The 23,925-nt window shown below is 40.4% G+C and overlaps 1 protein-coding gene across 1 annotated transcript in view; it reads left to right on the top strand.

Annotated features, from left to right (window-relative positions):
- The window catches only part of EML6 (EMAP like 6), a 196,689-nt gene that overhangs the window by 100,625 nt on the left and 72,139 nt on the right, over positions 1–23,925 (top strand). Inside the window, exons 11-16 of the mRNA XM_070429229.1 lie at positions 621–788; positions 1,663–1,769; positions 6,743–6,861; positions 9,007–9,193; positions 10,178–10,283; positions 20,022–20,115. Of these exons, the coding sequence (XP_070285330.1) occupies positions 621–788; positions 1,663–1,769; positions 6,743–6,861; positions 9,007–9,193; positions 10,178–10,283; positions 20,022–20,115 (781 nt within the window). The remainder of the gene's footprint in view (positions 1–620; positions 789–1,662; positions 1,770–6,742; positions 6,862–9,006; positions 9,194–10,177; positions 10,284–20,021; positions 20,116–23,925) is intronic.

The raw sequence follows: 23,925 nt of genomic DNA on the forward strand, positions 1-23,925 counted from the left end.
CTTAAATCTTCCATAGTCTTTGGAGTACTGGATCTCCACGTGATAAGGTGGGCTGGGCTTGTTTCCATGCATATCATTATGCTGCTGCGCACCAACAATAAATACCCTGGAGACTTCTACCGCAGTAGTTCAACCACAGGTACGAGTTCAAATAGTTTTTCTATTGAATTCACTACCTGATGATGATGTTTCCTGAGTAAAGCAATCAATTTAAGAGAAAAAAATTTCATTCTCCCAAATGTGCATCTACATGACCCCAAACAGTAATTTGACTTTTCCCACAGAATAATTTTCTGTTTCCTAGTTGCAAGGACTGCCCATTTTATCTAGTATTCAAAGAAGGATGCGTAAGCTATTCATTCTTTGGCATTTATTTTCAGAATCAGTGAAGCAGTAGACATTATTTGGAACAGGTTTGGGTGGGAGGGAGGGACGGCTTCAGATCCATTTTTAGCTTAATCCATGCTGGGGTAATTGAGATATTTTTGGAGCATTTGCTTATATGTTATATGTAATACTGAAAATTATTTTGTAATACATTCCTGGATAGAATGCAATTTTATAACCAATAAATTACATATATATTTTTGCATGACTAATCTTCTTAAAAATATCTTCAGGAGCCAAATTTAGAAAGTATGTGGGCCATTCTGCACATGTCACCAACGTCCGCTGGTCTCACGACTTTCAGTGGGTATTAAGCACAGGAGGGGCTGACCACTCGGTTTTCCAGTGGAGATTTATTCCAGAAGGTGTCAGCAACGGCCTGCTGGAAACCGCACCCCAGGGTAAAGCCAGTAATAATTTTTCAACATCTGTTTATTTTTCAATAAAAGTTTCAAAGAATGTTGTAACATCTCTTCTGGAGGTAAAGAGTTACAGCAATTTCAAAAAATTCATTCCTATAATAAATTTTAAAGTAAAAAAAAAAAAAAAAGAACAGAAAAAACTTTAGAGACAACTATGGGTCAGTTGGTTAATCTCCTTCAAAGGATTTTGCTTATACCAAATGCAAGTTGAAGGTCTAAGGTTTACATGAAGAATTAACCACTGAAGATAATGTGAATGTGTATGTTTCCGCCTCCTTAGGACGATTATAATGGGCGATGGGTCTGCTCGGTCAGGCTGCGGGGCGACAGGGTAACCTTTGGAATAGATAAGCTGCCTCCAGAATGGGTTTCAATGAATGGTCCACAATCCGGGCCAGTGTTTTCCAGCTCAAAGGATGTGTAGTCTTTTTATTTATTTATTGTGATGTCAGGAGGAATGATCAGGTAATAAAATGAAAAGCTGTGTGGGGAAAGATTTTTATTGGGAGGGATTCTGCAGCGACCTTGACCATAGCAATTTCTGACAGTTGGTGGGCATGTTAACAGGCTAATGAGGATCTTTCTTGAAAGAAGTGGTTGAATTTCCTTTTGAACTAGCCCTCTCCTTGGTAAAACCTGCCCCTCTTTGTTTGCCCCTTCCCAGGTAAGATTTAAAACTCAAAGGTCGGTGATCTAATAGAAGTGTGGAAATGGAGAGGGGGCGTTGATTTACCCTAAATGAAAGCTGGTGTAGTTATTTTTGTTTACTTTAATAGGATAGAAGAAAGAAAATATTTTTAGCTCTTTATAGAGGTGCAGAATTTTTCCTGTTTCATGGGTTGTGTTTCCACAGAAGGCGGCACTGATTCCTACAGTGAAGAATCTGATTCAGATTTATCTGATGTGCCAGAGTTGGACTCTGATATTGAGCAAGAAACTCAAATCAATTATGATCGCCAGGTCAGTAAGCAAGCAGCCTCCTAACAAATGTCCCATAACCCAGAATCTCATTGTATTTGGACACTGACTAAAAATGGTTGGTACTTAGGCAGAAGAGAATCAAGACAAGAAGAAGGAAAATTGCATTTATTTATTTATTGTTCATCCTCACCAGAAAATATTTTTCCATTGATCTTTAGAGCAGAAGGTGAGGGTGGGAGGGGGAGAGAGAGAGGTGAGAGAGAGAGAGGTGAGAGAGAGACACACATCGATTGGTTGCCTTTCACATGAGCCCCTAAGTGGGTGCCAGGGATTGAACTTGCAACCCAGGTGCCCTTGACATCCAATTGAACCCATGACCCTTCAATGCACAGCCCGATGCACTAACCACTGAAAAGCACAGGCAGGTGTTGAACACTTCTTATCTTTAAATACAGGTTAAAAATAAGACATTTACCTAATCATATTCTTAAAAAAATATTTTTAAGTGGAAGTGAGTAGCCAAGTTTCAAGACTGAATGACATTTGGGGTTTTCTACCTCCCTCACACCTAAAACTTTAAAATATTTGGAGAAAAACAATGAGCAAGTAAGCTGCCAGATTTTTTATTTCCTTAGCAGATCATTAAAGCATATATATTCTTTACAGAATATGTAGTCTTGGAGCCATGATAGTTGCAAGTGAGCTGTTACCTGGTTTCTTTCTTAGTTTATGGAGACCATTATCCATATAAGTAAAGTAAAAGCCCAAATTCAATGCACATTATCGCTCCAGTCAGAAATCACCTCTAGTATAAAAGCTGGACAATTACATCCAAATTGGGTCCTTATTTTTTTTTAAGTAGGCATTTTATTTTAGCATGAAACCATAGTAAGTATTATACAGAGCAATACTTCCAGGGTATCTGGACACACATTACCTTGTTATGGAAATAACTAGGGATTCTATTCTCTTCCATCTCATTTAACAGAGGTATGTGAAGCAGATTCTTTACATGAACACTGAGTGAATAAGATTTCAGGTTTCAGACCCAGCAACTGTCAGACAGCTGCCACGTATTGGGTGTCTCTGTGGGGCCATATCCTGTGCTTTACATACACCAAGTTCAACTCCATGATAACCCTGAGAGGTTAAGTAATTTGCCCACATCCACATCGCCTGTATTATCAGGGTAAGAATGCAGATCTGGGCTTCTCTCCAAAGTGCACATTCTATGTACTACTTGGCTTTGCCTCCATATAAGCACTGAGTGTACTGATTTTCAGATGATTTTTTTTTTTAGTTCATAATCATCACTCATTGAGTTAGTGTTTGAAATTTTTTTTCAGTAAAAATGCCATTCAACTAATGGCTTGTTTCAAATTCATGACTACATCAGTTTGTATATTGTACAATGTATTATGCAATAAAGCTACTGAAGATGAGGCTTTGAAAGGAAATTATTAATGTGCAAATACCACATAAACACTAAATGACATTATGCCCTGATATCAAGGGGAAATGGAATTTAAGCAAAACGGACATAAAATCTAGGAGGAGGAAAAAACAAATTTCTTTAGTTGGGAAGTTTTTATTTAATAAAAGGGTGCTAGTAAAAGAATGAAAAGTCCTAATTGTATTGAAATCTGTGCCTAGGATTTATATATTCTCCCTGACATCTTCCTTTCCAAAGCTTTCGCTGTGTTATTTCATATATGTTCACAATATTCTTGAGTTATTCCTTAGCAGGGATTTTTATTTCTGTCCAACAGGTGGGAATTTTAGGCCCTCAGAGGTTATGAGATGTTTAAATAAGCAGTAGAAATTCCGAGACTAGAATTCAGTGCTCAAAAGTAGTTGGTGCACTGATGAAAGAAAGCATCGTGAGTTCAGATGAATAGTTATCTTTAGATTTTAAAAGCTTAGTTCATTGCACCTGTAATAGAACAGTAATGAGATACCTTGTGACCTCCTTTTTATAAAAGGGTTTTGGTCAAATCCTAAACAGGGGCTTTATTATAATATTTCATAGATTTTATTTTTAGCAATGTAGTTTCTTCAAATGAAAACTTTCCTTTAAGAAGATGAGAAATTATTAATAGACTAGAGGCCCGGTGCACAAAAATTTGTGCACTGGGGGAGGGTCCCTCAGCCTGTCCTGTGCCCTCTTGCAGTCTGGGACCCCTCGGGGGATGTCCACCTGCTGGCTTAGGCCTGCTCCCCGGGGGATTGGGCCTAAGCTAGCAGACATCCCTCTGGCAGCCCGGGAGCCCTCAAGGGATGTCCACTTGCCAGCAGGGAGCAGGCCTAAGCTGCAGTCGGATATCATTAGCGCTGCTGAGGAGGTGGGAGAGGCTCCCACCACCACTGCTGTACTGGCAGCCATCAGCCTGGCTTGTGGCTGAGCAGAGTTCCCCCTATGGGAGCACACTGACCACCAGAGGGGAGCTCCTGCATTGAGCGTCTGCCCCCTCGTGGTCAGTGTGTGTCATAGTGACCAGTCATTCCCAGTCTTTCTGCTGTTAGGGTCAATTTGCATATTACCCTTTTATTATATAGGATAGAGGCCTGGTGCATGGGTGGGGCCAGCTGGTTTGCCCTGAAGGGTGTCCCGGATCAGGGTGGGGGTGCCTGGCCAGCCTGGGTGAGGGGCTGATGGCTGTTTGCAGGCTGGCCACAGCCCCTTCAGTGTGGGGGTCCCCCCTGGGGTGCCTGGCTAGCTTGGGTGAGGGGCTGAGGGCTGTTTGCAGGCTGGCCATGGCTCCCAGCCACCCAAGCTCCCAGTGGAGGCTGGCTGGAAGCAGGTATCTGGGATTTATTTGTCTTCTATAATTGAAACTTTATTGCCTTGAGCGGAGGCCACAGCCAGCCAGGGCAGGCGGGAAGCTTGGCTTCCTCCATTGCAAGGGCAATCAAGCCTCCTGCTTGCTCCAGCTCCGTGGCAGCCGGCTGCCATCTTGGTTGGGTTAATTTGCATATAGTCACTCTGATTGGCTGGTGGGTGTGGCTTGGGGCATAGCAGAGGTATGGTCAATTTGCATGTTTCTCTTTTATTATATTATATTTAATTTTTAGTGTGTTAAATGGATATCTCTTGGTAGTAGGGCTTAAAACATGGTAGACAGAGATTGATTTTTACATACCTTTATTTTATTTTTTTATTTTGTTAATCCTCACCAGAGGATCGTTTTTCCCATTGATTCTTAGAGTGGAAGGGAGGGAGGGAGAGAAGGAGGGGGAGAGAGAGACATCAATTGGTTACCTCCTATGCATGCCCTCAACTGGGAATCAAAACTGAGACCCTTTGGTGTGCAGGCCAACACTCTAACCCAGTGGTTCTCAACCTTCCTAATGCTGCGATCCTTTAATACAGTTCCTCATGTTGTGGTGACCCCCAACCATAACATTATTTTCGTTGCTACTTCATAACTGTAATTTTGCTACTGTTATGAATCGTAATGTAAATATCTGATATGCAGGATGTATTTTCATTGTTACAAATTGTACATAATTAAAGCATAGTGATTAATCACAAAAACAATATGTAACTATATATGTGTTTTCCAGTGGTCTTAGGTGACCCCTATGAAAGAGTCGTTCGACCCCCAAAGGGGTCACGACTCACAGGTTGAGAGCCGCTGCTCAAACCACTGAACACACCAGCCAGGACTGATTATTATGTACCTTTGAATTAAACTGTAGGAAATGTCCTCTCAGTCAACAGCATGTTTTAGGTCCTAAGTTAAACCAGGAGCTTTGCTGTATAGTTTGGAGTCTGATCTGTCAAGATGCATGAGGCCATGAAAAGACAAATAATTCCAAAGAGTGATCACCATGACTTTCAAGGTCCACATTTTGCAGATGTCAGAATCCTCAAGATTTTTTGCTTTAGAAGAAATTATAATTTTATTTATATTTTATTTATACCTATGATAGTTTTTTTATTAAAAACTAATAACATATTTTCTGGATATAAATTACTTAAGAAACATAATAGCATAAAAATTTTTTTAACCCCCAATAATTTAAAAGATAGGTTAGTTTTGCTCATTAGAAGAGAGGTCTTATGTTCTCAATTTTGTTTATCTTTTCAGAAAACCAACTTTTAGTTTTGTTAACCTTTTCTATTGGTTTCCTAGTCTCTATTTCATTTATTTCTGCTCTAATCTTTATTATTTCCTTCCCTCTTCAACTTTGGGCTTAGTTGGTTCTTTTTTTTAGTTCCTTAAGGTATGATGCTAGGTTGTTTGAGATCTTTTCCTTGTTTTAAATGTTTGCATTTATATCTACAAACTTTCTTCTTAGGATTGATTTTACAACACCCCGAAAGTTGTGGAATGTTGTTTCAATTTTTATTTGTTTCAAGATGCTTTTTGATCTCCCTTTTGATTTCTTCTCTGATTCATTGGTTGTTCAAATGTGTTGTTTAATTTCCACATATTTGTGCACTTTCCAGCTTTCCTTCTGTTATTGATTTGTAGTTTCATACCATAGTGTTAGAAAAGATACTTGATAAAATTTTTACTTGAATTTGTTGAGATTGCTTTTGTTCCCTAACATATGATCTGTCCTGGAAAATGTTTCATGTGCACTTGAGAAGAATGTGTATTCTGCTGCTATTGGATGGAATGTTCTCTATATGTCTGTTGGATTGTTTGATTTCTGGTGTTCACGTCTCCTGTTCTGTTACTGATTCTTTGTCTGGCTGATCTACTCATTGTTGACAGTGGAGTATTACCGCCCTAGCTATTACCGTATTATGTTTATTTCTTCTTTCAGTTCTCTTAGAATGTGTTTTACTTGTTTAGGTGCGTAAATATTTATAATTGTTATATCTTGTAGAATTGACCCCTTTATCATTATATAATGAGCTTCTTTGTCTCTTGTGACCATTTTTAGCCTCATGTTCTCAAAAATATGATTCCTATAATTAAAGATTTCCTGAGAATGTCAAGGTACTGTTTTTGAAACCTGAAGAAAGGAGCCTCAATTAAATGTATTTGTTATGCTTTAAGGTTTACAAAGAAGATCTACCTCAGCTAAAGCAACAAAGTAAAGAGAAAAACCATGCAGTGCCCTTCCTCAAACGAGAAAAGGCTCCTGAGGACAGCCTGAAACTCCAGTTCATACACGGGTGGGTGCCTGTCACCAGCCTTAGCATCAGGCTAAGGACGTCCCCCTTCTCTGTGCTTTCCCACCTCAGGCAGGCTCTTCTCTCCAGCTTGCACTTGCCTGTGATTAATATTTTAACCATTAGTCTGCGTCCAGTTTTCTCAGTTGGTGTTCTGTGGCCATCACAATGTGTGTGTCTAGATTTTTTATACTTTATGTACTTCCATGATGCATATATTACTGCAGCTCATTGTTGTTTCACTTTATTCTCTCCACCATCTCTGGTTCCTTTGTTCCCGTAATTCCTGCTCTATTTTGCTTAGCTCCAACTAGGACAATGTTTTCTTCAAAAAACATATGGCCAAATCATTTTCAAGTTTGAGAATTACATATAACCTTTCAAACTTTAAGTTGAAATTAAAGTTTTTCAGCAAAGTGTCAATGGTTGTGAGGAATATAATATCTAGTGTTTTATAAATGCATCCCTCATTTAAATGGAACCAATGGAGCTTATGAAAATATTGTAAAAAATGATTTTAATAAGATAGAATTTGATTCCCATCATCATCAATTTAAAAAATATGTGAACGAGTGTTTCTGTAAAAGTAGGGCATATTATATCACTCATACTTCTTCTTGAACTTAGATTTTCATTCTACTTCTTCCACAGAATTTTACCCTATTGTAATATTTTTTATGCTTGTAAATCTTTTATTGTACCCTATCATACTTTCTGCTATAAGTTCAAAAATATCTACAGGTTCAATTTTTTATTGATTTTTAGAGAGAGAAAGGGAGAGGGTGAGAGAGTTAAACATGGATTGACTACTTCCTACATGTGAGGAATCGAGCCCTCAACCCAGGCATGTGCCCTGACCAGGAACTGAGCTGGCAACCTTTTGGTGTATGGGCCAATGCCCAACCAATTGAGCCACACTGGCCTGGGCAGTCCAATTTAAATTTAATTCCCAGAAACCATTAGACTCTTGAGAATGATATCCACTGAGCACTTAAATGCGGCTAGTCTCAGTTGAGATGTGCTGTATGTGTAAAATGCACACCAGATTTCAAAGATTTAACATGAAAAAGTAATATACCTCGTTAAAATGTTTTATATTGATTAATGTAGACATGCTAATATTTTAGACATATTTGGTTAAATCTTCTCAAAATAAATTTCATCTATTTTAATTTTTTTAACATAATTAGAAAATTTTAAGTGACCTGTGTGACTCACATAACATTTATATTGCACAATGCCTCTCTAAATGTTAATAATTTTTTCCAGTTTGAATTATCACAACTATTAGTAGTACACAGCTTATGAAAATATTATAAAAAATGATTTTAATAAGATAGAATTTTTCAATGAGTTCAGGTATGTAGTCATATATGCATACTTACTACTAGAGTATGACAGAGAGTAGCATTAAGTCTATTCCAGTTTTTCATTTTTTAATATATGTGAGCCTTGAGAAAACTTATTCACATAAATGAGTCAGTGAGAATGGGAGCAGTTTTATCATAGCTACATTACTCAATTCTTTAAACTCCTCTTGACTTAGAGGCCAAAAATGTATATTGTGATTTTGATATATCACATAAAATGTCGTCTAATGATCTGATTAAATCTCAATTTATTAAAAGCAAATAAGTTGGAAATCACTTGACTTGCAAAAGGACTTCTTACCTCGTCCATGGAGTTGTTCACTTTCAACATCCACACTTGTACATTGTCCCTTTGTGTTGGTGTCCCTGGCAGGTTTGTCATTTCAGGGTAATACACCATAGTAAGAGTCCAGATGGACCAGAGGAATGACTTCCTAAAGTGGGAGGAAGGCAACTGTGAAAGGGGAGGTGGTAAAGGAAAGCCTGCATCTCGCCACAGGTGTGTTGTCAGACTGGTCAGTTCTAAGAAAGAGCATATGCAGTAGCTGAGGATCTGGAAACAGATTCTCTTAAAATGACCCCTGCCCATTTTCCCCTCAGAAAGCCATCCCATGCCCTCAGAAGTTCTCATTCCCTGAATATCGTAGTTAAGCAACTATGCATTCACCTAGGTTTCTACTTGTGCATGTCCCCACACCAGCTTTACCTTCTGACAGCTGCTGCTCTGTTCATTCACTGCTTATTCAAATGCTGTGCCTTTCTTGGACCTGTGCTTCAGATACAGAGGCTACGACTGTAGGAACAATCTATTCTACACACAAGCTGGAGAAGTGGTCTACCACATCGCTGCAGTTGCTGTCGTGTACAACAGGCAGCAGCACTCCCAGAGGCTGTACCTGGGGCACGATGATGACATCCTCAGCCTGACCATCCATCCAGTGAAGGACTATGTGGCCACTGGGCAGGTATATACCTCTGCTCTGAGACGGGTCTGGCCAAGAGAAGGAGGATTTAATTTTGAATCCACTTTATATATTAGAAATTCAAGAAACACTTGGTAGAAATAAACCTGAGGCAGGAAGCTGAAGATGTAGTAAATGCTGGACTAGTTCATGATGGTGGGAAAGTCAGCCAATACCGTCTAACACGGTTGGGAAGCCTCCAAGAGATTATCACCTTAACATGAATCATCTGTGCATAGAATTAACTGAAATAATGTAAGTTTTATCAATGTGCAGTCTTAATATACTTTCCTCATCACTGTGTACTTGGTACCTAATATATCCTAGGTGCTCAATACTCAGTAAATGTTTATAGAATGAACCATCTTTTCATACTACTATAGCATCCAGTGATTTTTTAAAAAACTTAAAGTCATATGAATTATGGCTTATTATTTTATATTTTTGCATTTCAAAGAAAATAGTTGCATGTCAAGTCTCAGAATAGTTGTCTCTGTTAACCTTTGACCTTCATGCAAAAGTTTTTTGAATTTTATCTGACCCATTTTGGAATGCCTAAACTTTGGATTGAGTCTATAATTGAAAAGCTACTAAAAAAACAGAGCCCTGTGTTCAGTCATTTTGTGTGGGGAAAGGAAAGGGATTGAGTTGCTTAGTAAACAAAGCATCTGTTAAACTCACATTTATTACCCTGCTGGTAAAGTAGTAATACTGTCAACAGTATTTTCAATTTCAACACTCTTTTCTTCCAATGTACAGATTACTTTTTTTGTTCAGTTTTGTCATGGGCTTTTAACTGAAATTTAACTGATTCTTAGTAGTTTCTAAGTGGAATCCAAGAAAAACTTTTGCATGAAGGTCAAAGGTTAAGAGGAGACAACTATTCTGAGACTTGACATGCAACTATTTCTGCAGCACTTGACTACAGAACAGAATCATTCTTACTATAATTTATAAGTAATTAACACACTCGTCCTGCTGTTTAAGGTTGGAAGAGATGCTGCCATTCATGTGTGGGACACCCAGACTCTGAAGTGTTTGTCACTATTGAAAGGACAGCATCAGAGAGGAGTGTGTGCACTCGATTTTTCAGGTAAGCCCGTTTCCACTGGTCATTGACGAACGGTTCTACATTTATTTTGAGGATATTTTTTCTTTTTCTAACAACCCCTTATTTAGTTGAGTTCTGTTGGTAGATCAGCTCCCCAGTCTTAGGTTGGAAATCAGATATATTAATACCTCATAAAGAAATGTGGCTTTTAGATTACACGCCCTTTCCTTGTCTGCCTCATTTCCTCTCTCCCAAGTCGTTACCCGGAGCTCGCACTGTGTTCTGTATTTACTTGAGCGATTTGAAATCCAGAGCAGCTGTTGCTGTTGAAAGACTTAGTTGCAAATGTCTGGCAGTGACTCAGACCATCAATCTTAACTCTCCAAATAAGGGGGAGCCCAGCATTAGTGATTTAAACTATAAAGAACTAGCGTAAGGGCTTTGAGTTCTCTGCAAAGGGCCACTTCACAACACTGGGAGTTTTGGAAATAAATTTCACATTGAAAAATCGAACTGAAGGTTCCATCTTTTTAATTTAAAGTTTGAACACAGTACTATAAAAATACCAACTGATGGCTATTATTTTCTTTAGAGTGAGGCCGTTTCCTTAAACTAGAATTGGAGACAGAGGACCTGTTGCAAAAGGTGTTTTTACCCAGAAAATTTGAATAATCCCAATGGTAGAAATTAGATCAGTAGAAAAATTCTTAATTTTTCTACAGGAAACGAATTCTATAATTTATTTCTCCCATTAAATGTTTATTATGTGCAACATGTATACTATTGGACATTAAGTTCCATGACTGCACAACCCATTTCTCTCTTGTGTCCCTCACTCTCTGCTCTCCTTGTTCAAACCCTCTTTCTCATCTGTGCCATGGTAGTCCTGCTGGTCTCTGATTCCCATCGACACTTCCTCTAGTCCATCCTGCACATTTCTGGAATCTTCTGGAAGCACAGGTGTATTGCCACCACATGGGCTCCCCTTGATTGTCTGACTCAGGGCTGATCACTTGGCAGGACATTCATGGCCTTCCAAGATCTGGTCAGCCTTCCTCTGCAGTGTTTTCACCCGCTAACCCATTCATGCTCCTTTACATCCACCTAACTGCAACACTAAATGAACCCTTGTCCCTTTTGCCTGGGTTCCTTTGCTCATGCTGTTGCTATGTGTCCATTCAAGTCCTCCCATCCTTTAAGACCAAGCGGAAAGTTTTCTTCTCCATTCTTCCCGGGGGAAATAATGTGCCTTTTCTTCTGCATCCCGTAACCCATTTTGCCATTGCTCTTAGAGTCCATGTGGTACAGTAGTTATTAGTGTTGACATCTCCTATGCCCTTCATATATTGTAAGCTACTTGGGCAGCACAGCTCATCTCTGTTTGCCACTGCACATGTAGTGTTAGGGGCACAAAAGCTACTCAAAAAATGTGAGAATTGCCTTAGTAGATAGAGCATTGGCCTGCAGGCTGAAAGGTCCCAGGTTCAATTCCGGTCAAGGGCACATGCCCAAGTTGTGGGTTCGATCCCCAGTGAGGGGTGTGCAGGAGGCAGCCATATCAATAATTCTCTCTCATCATTGATGTGTCTATCTCTTCCTCTCCCTCTCCCTTTCTCTCTAAAATCAACATATATATATATTTTTAAATGTGAGAATAAATGAATGAGTGAACAAATAATAAGGTTTTGTTTAATATACTTTTTTTTTACTTTCACTATTACTATTGGAACTTTATATTTTCACCATGTTGGGGTGAAAGTTATCTTTATTCTCTAACCAATAACCTGGTGCAATTTAGGGTGTTTTTTAATGAAATGTACATTCTCACAAATTATAAACTACAAATCTGAGTTGTTAAATCAATATTACAATTATACTTTCTGTGGTTATTGGATTAGTAAAAATCAAAGCTAAGCAGTTTGTACTCTACACTAGTGGGTGTCTGAGGTAGAGAAGGCATGAGTATCGAGGGAAAGAGAACTACTCGGCATAACACCTGCCAGTGGAAAGTCCAGAGAACACACCCAATAAACGGAATACAAAGTCCTAGACTTCCACAGGTTTGATGGACATGCAGTTTTATGGTAGGTGTGCCAGCTGTCCTTGACAAAGCAGTAAAATCTAAAGGAATCCCTAATTGGAGTTCAAATATAGTTCTACTCCAAATATGTGAATGACTTTCTTCTGTATTTTTCATAGTTCCACTTCTCAATGGCCAAATTTCCCTTTTCCTAAAATTAAGTTTGCTAGCAGGTATATATGTGTATACTTAATATAAAAATAATATTAAGTATGCTCTAAAAGAGTGGTAAGATACCCATTAAAGTAGCAAAAATAAATAAAAATAATAAAACCTAAATGTGTACTAGTTCATAAAGAATCTAATATATTCATATTTTGGCAGCATTGAAAATTAACTGAATAATTCTAGCAAACAATTTGGCACCATAAAATAAAAGCTATAATTCAAAATGACAAGTATGTAGACTATGTGTACTTCATACATATTTCTATGTACCAAGTTAAGTAGCAGAAAAATAGGACTCAAAATAGCACCTATTCACTGATTTCATCTGAAAATGTATGTGTGTTTATTAGCATATAAACAGAGTAGCAAGAAATTTAGAATAATATAAATAGAATTTAACAATCATTAGATTTTTTTCCATAGAATTGATTGATTCTTTTTAATTTAGAAGAATCAAAAGAACTAACTCATGTTACTTAAATACCATTAGAGAAAGGAATTAGAGGAATGTTGATCAAAGACATTAATTAATTATGAGATGAGTGAGTAAGCTGCTACCCAGTAACTTGGTCTCTGAATTTCTAAGAGCTCACATCTCTTCTGGGCTTAGTAGTTTTATAGAAGAAGGATCAAGAAATGATCTTGGAGCCATAGCTAGTTTGGCTCAGTGGATAGAGTGTTGGCCTGCAGACTAAAGGGTCCTGGCTTCCATTCCAGTGAAGGGCACATGCCTGGATTGCGAGCTCGGTCCCCAGTGGGGGGGCGTGTGGTAGGCAGCTGATCAATGATTCTCTCTTATTGATGTTTCTGACTCTCTCTCCCTCTCCCTTCCCCTCTGAAGTCAATAAAAAAAAAAAAAAAAGCAATGATCTTGGAAATCTTTCCCTCATGAGGCAGCCCTGCAGATCTTTGGGGGAGTGAGTGGGGAGTGGCGAGGGAGAGAAACCAGATACTAGGGAGAGGTTGAGAAGCTGATTCTCTCACTGCTTCCAATTCTCATCTTGGGCAAATAAAGAAATCCCTAGATATGAAATATATCCTGCATTAAAAGTATAATTTTAGTGTTAACAGTACAGTCTCTATTTCCCAGGTAACAGTCACTGGGAAAGAGCCCATTTATTCAGCAATGGTGTTATTTTTGATTGTGGAAAATGAGGTTTTTGTCTTGGAGTTTAAGGAAACCAATTGATAGTTTTAGAATGCACTGATAGGAAGGACTATTCAGGAAGAACGTTCACTAGTGTCTCTTGTGCTTGATCTGTCACCTTGAGTAGTTACATGAAGATGAATTGTGGTCAATCAACCCCCATGATGGCACCTCCTGAAGGTGTGAGCTGAGGCCTCTTTGGTTTAATTTTTTTGCTGGTATTTTGGGTAACAATACAACTTTAGGCTTCAACAGACTCCTGCACCACTTTACAAGCCAAGAATGGAGGCCCAGAGAAAAGTCAAACAGTGGCAGATCCAGCGCTAGAACCCACGTTTTTTGGCTGGTGGTTCGGCTGGATGGGGAGTGCTCCCTCCTCAGTCCTCTTGCCTTCTCCTGCCCCTGCCCTCCACTAGGGCAGGTGTAAACTTTTGTGCCGGGAGCCGGTCCATCCTTGCTGCTTGACACAGTCGCTGCAGGAAAGAAACATCTGCACAGCATATGTTTCAAGGGACCTGGCATATATAGCATATTATTCTTAATATGTTTGCTCTCCTCAGTGCCATGTGTTTTAACCAAGGTCACCTCTCCGAGAAAGGTTGTTTCCCCAGGTGGGGATCTTTCCCTGAGGTTAGGGAGGGGATACAACGCCTTAATTAAGTGCCAGGCGGGTAGTTAAGCTACATAATCTTTACTCCCAGGAATGGAGATAAGAAACGCCCTAACCCTTGTAATAGAAATTGACAGGATTAAAATTGGCTGGTATAAATACGGATGTAACAAGACAATAAACATCAGATCCACATCAGATCCACATCAGAACCTCATCAGCTCCTCATCAGCTCCTCATCAGCTCCTCATCAGCTCCTCATCAGATCCTAACCAGAACTTAGCCAGAGAACATGGCAAAAGATCCTGGACAGAACCTGGCTACAGAACTTCACTGGAGAACCTAGACAGAACATGGCAAAAGAACCTGGATAGAACCTGGCTAAAGAACCTGGCGTCCGAACCTGGCTGGAGAACCTGGCTAGAGAACCTTGCAACAGAACCTGACTACAGAACCTAGAGACAGAACCTAGCAAAAAAAATGGTGAGAGAACCTAGACACAGAACCTAGAGAGAGAACGAAGAGACAAGACTTGGCTGGAGATCCTACACAGAACCTAGAAACAGAACCTAGCAAGAGAACTTGGACAGAACCTAGAGACAGAACTTGGCAAGAGATCCTAGACAGAACTTCGCTGGAGATCCTGGAGGGAGAACCTCGCTATGCTGATCAACTGAACGCTGACCCTGTGCCATTCCTTCTTCGCCGACTCCGTCCACACCTTTGGGGATCCCTGGACCCGTTGGGGTTGGACCCCAGCAATTGGCGCCCGAACAGGGACCCCTAGGTAAGCTCCCCCGCACTCGGGACAGATAGGACTCCACCGTAGAAAGAGGGTGGATAGTCTTCGCCGACTCTGTCCACACCTTTGGGAACCCCTGGAACAGGATTCCCCTAGGTAAGCCCCCCACCCCCATTGAGAACCCCCACATTCGGGATGGATAGGACTCCACCAGGGTGCTACAGACCCCCCTATAGAGGATAAGTAGGGTAAGAAGGTGGATAGTACAGAACTTAGATTGAGAAGATGTGCCATACTGAGTCCAAAGAAAGAAGACTCTGTATAGATCCTTAGATTGAGAAGATGTGCCATACTGAGTCCAAAGAAAGAAGACTCTGTATTGATTTTTTAACACATATGCTTGCTAGCAGAGGAGTTAAGGTTACGCCCAGTCAGATGGAATGTTTTATACAAGAAGTATGTCCATGCTTTTCTGAGGAAGGAAAGGTGCCAGAAAGGTAAATGCAGAGGCATGGGAGAAGGTAGGCCCAAGGAGCCTTATCCTTAACCCCACTGCAGCCTTTCCACCCCGGAAAAGTGCAGGATTGGAAAACTCTCCCTGGGGTGATAGATCAGGACTCCAGTAATAGCAGAAAGCACCAATCCTACTCTTAAAATGGATACAAGAGAGCATTTGGGGTTTTTCTTTTTAATGCCTGCTTTGGATTGAGTAAATGCATTACGTGCGTCACCACAATGGACCCAGAGAAGCTCCTTGTCTCATCGTTCCAAAGACTTAGAGTTGCCCCGATGACAGAAAATCGGACAAAAAGAAGAAAAGAAAGGCTATGCAAGGGACTGAGGTGCCAACATGGGGTCAGCTGAAGAAGTTAACAACTGAGGCCCAACAGATGGTAGAAAAGCAAGAAGTGGAAGCTACTCTCTCAGCCAAGTCCGAGGACTCTGAGTAAATCAGCAAAAGAAACTTTCATTTAGCAGAAACTCACTTATTTCGTCAAATGGAAAGACTTACTTACAGGAGCCTGGAAGGGACCTGATGAACTTTTAACCTGGGGGAGAGGAGATGCTTATATATTTCCACAGGATGCAGACTCACCTGTGTGGATTCCAGACTGTCTAATCTGACCTTATGTCACACGACCCTCCATCTCCTCCTCCTCCTCCTCCCCGGTAGCATCCATATTGTCCAACCCAGAGGGCACAGCTGACTCCTCCACAGCCGACATCACCATCAAGCACAGCCCTGGTGGACCCATGATCCAGCCCTTCAACTTGCTGACACTTTGGGAAGCCTGTCGCCAATGATGCCGCCAGCTAGCCAGATCAACAAGGACAACCAAACCACCGACTTGAGGACAGCTGAAATCCCTTGACTGAAGAGACCAGTAACCTTCTACAGGAACAAGGCTCCATGTGCGCTCCATCCACTATGTTTATAGCTATGCTCGCTATCATTGCTTGTCAGTCTTCTTCCGAGTCTTAAACAGCCCAATCTGAGAGGTGGCCACTGATTTGCATGCACTATCATTTAAAAAATAAAAAAGGGGGAATTTGCCGGGAGCCGGTCCATCCTTGCTGCTTGACACAGTCGCTGCAGGAAAGAAACATCTGCACAGCATATGTTTCAAGGGACCTGGCATATATAGCATATTATTCTTAATATGTTTGCTCTCCTCAGTGCCATGTGTTTTAACCAAGGTCACCTCTCCGAGAAAGGTTGTTTCCCCAGGTGGGGATCTTTCCCTGAGGTTAGGGAGGGGATACAACGCCTTAATTAAGTGCCAGGCGGGTAGTTAAGCTACATAATCTTTACTCCCAGGAATGGAGATAAGAAACGCCCTAACCCTTGTAATAGAAATTGACAGGATTAAAATTGGCTGGTATAAATACGGATGTAACAAGACAATAAACATCAGATCCACATCAGATCCACATCAGAACCTCATCAGCTCCTCATCAGCTCCTCATCAGCTCCTCATCAGCTCCTCATCAGATCCTAACCAGAACTTAGCCAGAGAACATGGCAAAAGATCCTGGACAGAACCTGGCTACAGAACTTCACTGGAGAACCTAGACAGAACATGGCAAAAGAACCTGGATAGAACCTGGCTAAAGAACCTGGTGACTGAACCTGGCTGGAGAACCTAGCAAGAGAACATGGCACCAGAACTTGGTTGGAGATCCTGACCAGAACTTGGTTGGAGTTCCTAGCCAGAACTTCGCTATGCTGATGAACTGAAACCAGTTTCCATGTCATTCATTCTTCACCGACTCCGTCCACACCTTTGGGGATCCCTGGACCCGTTGGGGTTGGACCCCAACACTTTTGGCCTGAGCGTCATGCTTGGAGCTCGCCTAGAATAGCCCTGAATCACACAGTTACCTCTAAAGGAGCAACTATACCTTCCTTTTGAAAACTGATAGAAAAGTCAATATCCCAAGAGAGGAGATTAGATTCCCTGCTTAACCATGTAGACAGGGCACCCACATTATTATCAACTAGTTGGTGGCCCCATCTGTGTGTCCCAGTACCTCACACCCACCTATCTTTTACAAATCAGCTCATTTTGGGAGGTGATGTGGAAACATACTGATAGCACATTTGTCTCTTATTAGAGGAAAATTTGTCACGGAAGTACAAAATAGGCAAATGATGTGAAAACTAAACAAAAAATGCCATTACGCATAAGGGTTTAGATTAATCTCTTGCCACTGTTCCAAAGCAAATAAAAGTAAGACATTTTTTTTTAATCAAAAACAATTCTTACAACATAATCCATAACTCTAAATTATGTAAACAAGAAGGATTGCTTCACTTAATTGAGCAACTCTTTGTCTTTGTGAGTTTATTATCATCACTGACGAGGGGAAACGGCCATCTTTGTTTCTGTGCTTCCACATGAATAGAAAACGAGCTTAGAAAGAGAAACTTTCAGCCCCATAAATATTTTCTAACCTAAATACCATCCTCATATTTTTAAAACCTTCATTGAATAATACTTGTGTTCTGCAAGGGCACCTCTAAGACTAATTTGATTTCATTGTGTTGAATTCTGAAAAAGAAAAACACCATGCATTTTTTATGAGCTTCAAATACAGGGACCAACTTGTAATTGTCTGAATAAAAATTTTCTCTTTCCGATTTGCCCTTTACTGTTGACATTAAGTGCCTTAGAATTATTTCTGGACATTGTCACGAAATATCCATAATTAATACATACTGTGACTGGAAAGATTTGAAAGAGCATTATCTAGACTCTAAAAATATGGCTGAAAATAAACCCAAAACTAGTCAAGGAACAATGGATTTTCAAAGCTAAGGTCAAGCTCTGTGGGGGGAGAATGAAAACTTGGAAAAACTGAAAGGTAGCCAAATTTATATTTCCAAAGTATGTAATATGCTGAAATAGCCTAAACCTTCACAACTCAAGAAAAGTCACTATTCATGGGATGTAAAGTACAACATAGGGAATACAGTTAACTAGAGGCCTAGTGCACGACATTGTGCACTGGGGTGGCGGGGAGTGTCCCTCAGTCCAGCCTGTGCCCTCTTGCAGTCTGGGACCCCTCAGGGGCATGTCTGACTATGGGGAGCGGGCCTAAGCTGGCGGTCAGACATCCCCCTGAGGGGTCCTTAGCACTGCTGCAGAGGTGAGAGAGGCTCCTACCATTGCTGCTGCACTCGCCAGCTGTGAGCCCAGCTTCATAGGGACCGTTCATTCCACCGTTCAGTCAATTTGCGTATTAACCTTTTATTATATAGGATAATATTTTAATAACTATGTATGGGGCCAGGTGGGTACTGGAAATATCAGGGTGACACTTTGTGAAGTATATGATTGTCTAACCATTATGCCATACATCTAAACTAATACAAAATAATATGAAACGTAATTTGAATTGAAAAAAAAATTTTTTTTTTAAAAAGGAAAAGTTGCCGAAACCAGTTTGGCTCAGTGGATAGAGCGTCGGCCTGCGGACTGAAAGGTCCCAGGTTCGATTCCGATCAAGGGCATGTACCTGGGTTGCGGGCACATCCCCAGTAGGAGATGTGCAGGAGGCAGCTGATCGATGTTTCTCTCTCATCGATGTTTCTAACTCTCTATCTCTCTCCCTTCCTCTCTGTAAAAAATCAATAAAATATGTTTAAAAAAAAAAAAAAAAGGAAAAGTCACTATCCTAAAAGAAGAGGTATAGTGTTGAGGCACCTCCACTTTTGGACTGTTTCTTCCATTGTGACTCATAGTCATGATATCCTTCTAGGGGTAGGAAAGTGGCATAACTGTGAGGACAAGCTGATGGGGACTTGCAGAAATTTTTTAATTTTAAAAAGCCATGAAAATCAGTTTACCCTGAGGCCTTCTTCAAAAGAGGTAAAACTTTAAAAACTATCCTCTTAAGTGTGTGGATGCTTGTAGTCTAAGAAGAATACATTAAAATAGCTATGCAGGTTTAAAAATAATACAAAATATAGAATTAATGAAGGCAAGAAAGAGACCTTGAGTATTTCCTAAATGTCCTGTAACACGCATACTGCATTTGAAATAGGGAAACTAAGAAATTGGGATTTTTTAAATGATAAAATTATCTTTTAAAAGAAATTTTGAAGTTAAAATTTAGTTTCTAAATGCTCTTATCTCAGAGGGTTAACAGAACCCAGTGTTTTAGAGCTGAAAGTGGACTGAGTCACAAAGCCAAATGGCTCCTTCCAGTAAATGTCATGAGATTGGACTGTCACAAAATAGACAGGGTTGTCCTGACTTACCTGAGTGGCTCCCCAGCCTTGTGTCTAAGACTGGAATGTTGGGTCAGGGATTATATTCAGCAGCCAGTTAACTATGCAACTGGTTTTTATGCATTAAGTAATTATGCATTTCCTTTAGTGAGGCCCCTTTAGTATAAGATACTTCTAATGTACTTGAGCCCAATAATGATCTTAAGGTCAATTTCTCATTCGTCTTTATAGCATATAAAATGTTTCGGTTTTTCATGGAAGAGATGAGTTATTTGACATTTGTGTTGTTTTCATACAGCCGATGGAAAATGTCTGGTGTCGGTTGGTTTAGACGATTTTCACAGTATTGTCTTTTGGGACTGGAAAAAGGGAGAAAAGATAGCCACAACAAGGTAAGAAGCGGCCGAGGTCCCACGGCATCCTGCCGATCATCACGCTTCGGTATCGGTCAGTAGTTTTCATTTCCTGGTAAGATTTCATCTTCACACTCAGATGAAATTCGCACAGAAGGCTTAACACCCAAGAGAAAACACGTTGCTATATTTCACGGTGCCCCGCCTGACCGAGAGCAGTTAATGCTTGTTTCGGGGGAATCGGAAAATTCCGAAATCCTTTCCGGAGAGTCACTCGTCACTTTGCTTTTAGTAACACATGCGTATCTCTAAACAGGCTTTTTACGAGCAGCAGGAAAGCGGCTTTTCTCAGGCTTGTGCCTTGCCCCTTGTTTTTCCGCTGTCTTAGCATCTGGTGGAGGATTGTCAATGTCACTGGAGTCAGAAGTCCCATTAGTCATGAGGCCGTGGCCTGCTGGGAAGGAGGCCCCAACCTGTGCGTCTGCCACTCGCTTTCAAAGCAGGCAAATTGTTTCCCTAATCTCCCATCTTATAAATAGACTTTTCAAGACTGACTGCTGTTTATAGACCACCTGTCCTCCCTCACCCCAGCCTCCCTCCCTGCTGAGTCAGCCCGATGTCTGAGCGTTACTTTCCACTTAACACGGGGCGTAGCTCTTTGCCAAACGTGGTCAGAAGTCAGAATAGCTGGCAGCCAAGGCCCAGCAATACAATTTGTTGCGCAAGGCGTGTTATCCATTTGCCTCTCTACTAGTTCTTCCCTGCCTTCACCAACTGCTTGTTTTGCAATATGAAATCATTTTTGAACGAATAGCTTTGAGCCCAGTACTTCCTTTTTACATTGATATATTTCCCTCCACAATATGAAGTGGGGGGAAAGTTTTTTGGCAATCTGATTTAATGAATGAAGATTTGTAAATTGCTGGAGACTCAGAGGAGGAGTCGATGGAGCCTTGAGGACTCCAGCTGACCATCTTGGGAGGAAAGGAGAAGCTTTTCTGATGGCAGCTATTGGATAGATGGTGTTCTTGGCAGCGAATGGCAGCTCATAAATTTGCCTGCCCTCGTGGTTTTCCCGTGGTCTCTCGTCGTCCTGTTCCTCGCTGCTGTATGACCCTCTGGTACTCAGGTGCAGGTCCCACCCCTTTTCTTCTCACTTTTTAAATGTGTATCTCTTTTAAAAATAACACTTATTAATCTTTTCTCTGTTTTCAAAATAATACATGATCATTATAGAAAAATTAGCATGAAAAAGCACCCAGAAGAAAATGAAAATTATCCGTAATTCCACTACCCAGACATAACTATAGCTAATATTTTAGCACATATTCTTTAGTATATATTCTAGTATTCCTATTCATTTTTATTCATACATGGGAAAGAATGCGTACTGCTCTGTGGCATTTTTTTAAACTACTAAAATATCATCTCACTGTCTTCTAATTTATGTTACCTGGCTTACTCTATATCAGTGGTTCTCAACCTTCCTAATGCCACGACCCTTTAATACAGTTCCTCATGTTGTGGTGACCCCCCAACCATAACATTATTTTTGTTGTTACTTCATAACTGTAATTTTGCTACTGTTATGAACAGTAATGTAAATACCTGATGTGCAGGATGTATTTTCATTGTTACAAATTGAACATAATTAAAGTATAGTGATTAATCACAAAAACAATATGTAATTATATATGTGTTTTCCGATGGTCTTAGGCGACCCCTGTGAAAGGGTCGTTCGACCCCCCAAAGGGGTTGCGACCCACAGGTCGAGAACCGCTGCTCCATATTATTCTATACTAGAGGCCCGATGCACGAAATTCATGCAAGAGTAGGCCTTCCTTCCCCTGGCTGCCAGCACCGGCTTCGCTCTGGCACCCGGGACCCAGGCTTCCCTCCAGCCACCAGCAGGCACCTGGGACCTGAGTTTCCCTCAAGCCACCAGCAGGCACCCAGGATACAGGCTTCCCTCGCAGCCCTGGCTTCGTCCGGAAGGTCGTCTGGAAGGACGTCCAGTCTAATTAGCATATTACACTTTTATTATTACAGATTGTACTCCATTTTAAATCTCTTTTTAGAGATGGAATATAAGTCAAACATTTATTCAGTCTTCCTGTTAAGGCAGTGTTTCTCAACCTTCTGGCCCTTTAAATACAGTTCCTCATGTTGTGACCCAACCATAAAATTATTTTCGTTGCTACTTCATAACTGTAATGTTGCTACTGTTATGAATCATAATGTAAATATCTGACACGCAGGATGGTCTTAGGTGACCCCTGTGAAAGGGCCGTTCGACCGCCAAAGGGGTCGCGACCCACAGGTTGAGAACCGCCATGTTAAGGGCTACTTTTACAAGAGAAGAGAAAGCAAAATCACACTGGACCTTTATGCAAATGAAAGGGCTGGGAATAGAAGACTAGAGACCCACTCGCCCGGTACAGCCAGCTGCCTTGGCTTCTAGAAGTGCTTTCCTTTCTCCTTCCTCTGTGCTTGGGATAGAGGTTAACATGTGGCCTCTGTGGTAGATTACTTACGACTCAGGCATGAGGAACTGCTCTGTATTAGAGCAGCAGTCTTCCGCATTCTTCTCTCGGTTACAAACAAACTTTTCCACTTCGTTTTCCTTACACACACAGTTTTAGGCAACTTCCCTACAAATTTAACAAGTGTCTAAAGGAAAAAACACAAAACACACAACAGAGGTACCCCACGAGTGTTCCTTATTTAGATGTGGACATTCATTAAATATTTACATGCCATCATTGGTCAGTTTAGAACTTTAGCCACGTTGCTGTGTGTTATATACCAAGAAACTAGATGGAAACTAAAAAGTGCTCTGAAAAAAGATTTTTCTATCTAAATGTTTGACATTGTACAGATACCAGCAAATAAAACAATACTCTTTTCTATCTAGGAAATGTAATTTTAAAAATATATCTGCCCTTAATTATCATTTTAGTTTTCTCTAGCATCTTCTCTCGAAGATGTATATTCATGATTTAGATCGGTGGGGATTTTCTTCCAACCAAGAAATCTTTGGATGCTTAAATGTCCTTTATGGTGATCTGGTTCACTTCTCCACTTTGTATTAAGCACATTTTCTCTTCTCTTTTATCTAAGCTTTTTTCTCTCTGTCCTAATTGTTCCCAATACATCCAGTGATGTATCCTGTCCCTAGTGTTCATGCTTCACTTTTGACTTTCAAAGAAACAAAGAGAAAGTTCAAAAAATCAGTTCCTTCATTCCTGGCTCTCACTGTAGCAGGGCCCACATAATAGGTATGAAGAGGCTCTGATCTGTTCTTTTAAATTTTTATGATGGAAGTTTTCAAGGTGAGACAAAAGTGGAGGATATAGCATAATGAACTTCCTTGAACTATCACCCAACTACAACATCCTACTAATGGTACAAATCTCTTTCCCCTCATTTTTAACTTTTACTTTTTTTGCTATAATATATTTTTTAAAATATGTTTTTATTGATTTCAGAGAGGAAGGGAGAGGAAGAGATAGAAACATCAATGATGAGAGAGAATCATTGATCGGCTGCCTCCTGTACACCCCACACTGGGGATTGAGCCTGCAACCTGGGCATGTTCCCTGATTGGGAATTGAACCGTGACCTCCTAGTTCATAGGTTGATGTTCAACCACTGAGCCATGCTGGCCGGGCTTTGCTAAAATATTTTAAAGAAAATGTAAGACATCATGCCATTTGACCTGTATATACCTCATTGGGTATTTCTACATGAAAACACACCTTTTATTTTCTAATTTTACATTTATTATTTATTTATTTTTCCATCACCATTTACCCTCTCTATACCCTCTTCCACCTCCTCCCACCACCC

The sequence above is a fragment of the Myotis yumanensis genome, unplaced genomic scaffold (assembly GCF_028538775.1).
Source record: "Myotis yumanensis isolate MYYU_CA2020_CCGP unplaced genomic scaffold, mMyoYum1.0.hap1 SCAF_11, whole genome shotgun sequence".
NCBI classification, from domain to species: Eukaryota; Metazoa; Chordata; class Mammalia; order Chiroptera; family Vespertilionidae; genus Myotis; species Myotis yumanensis.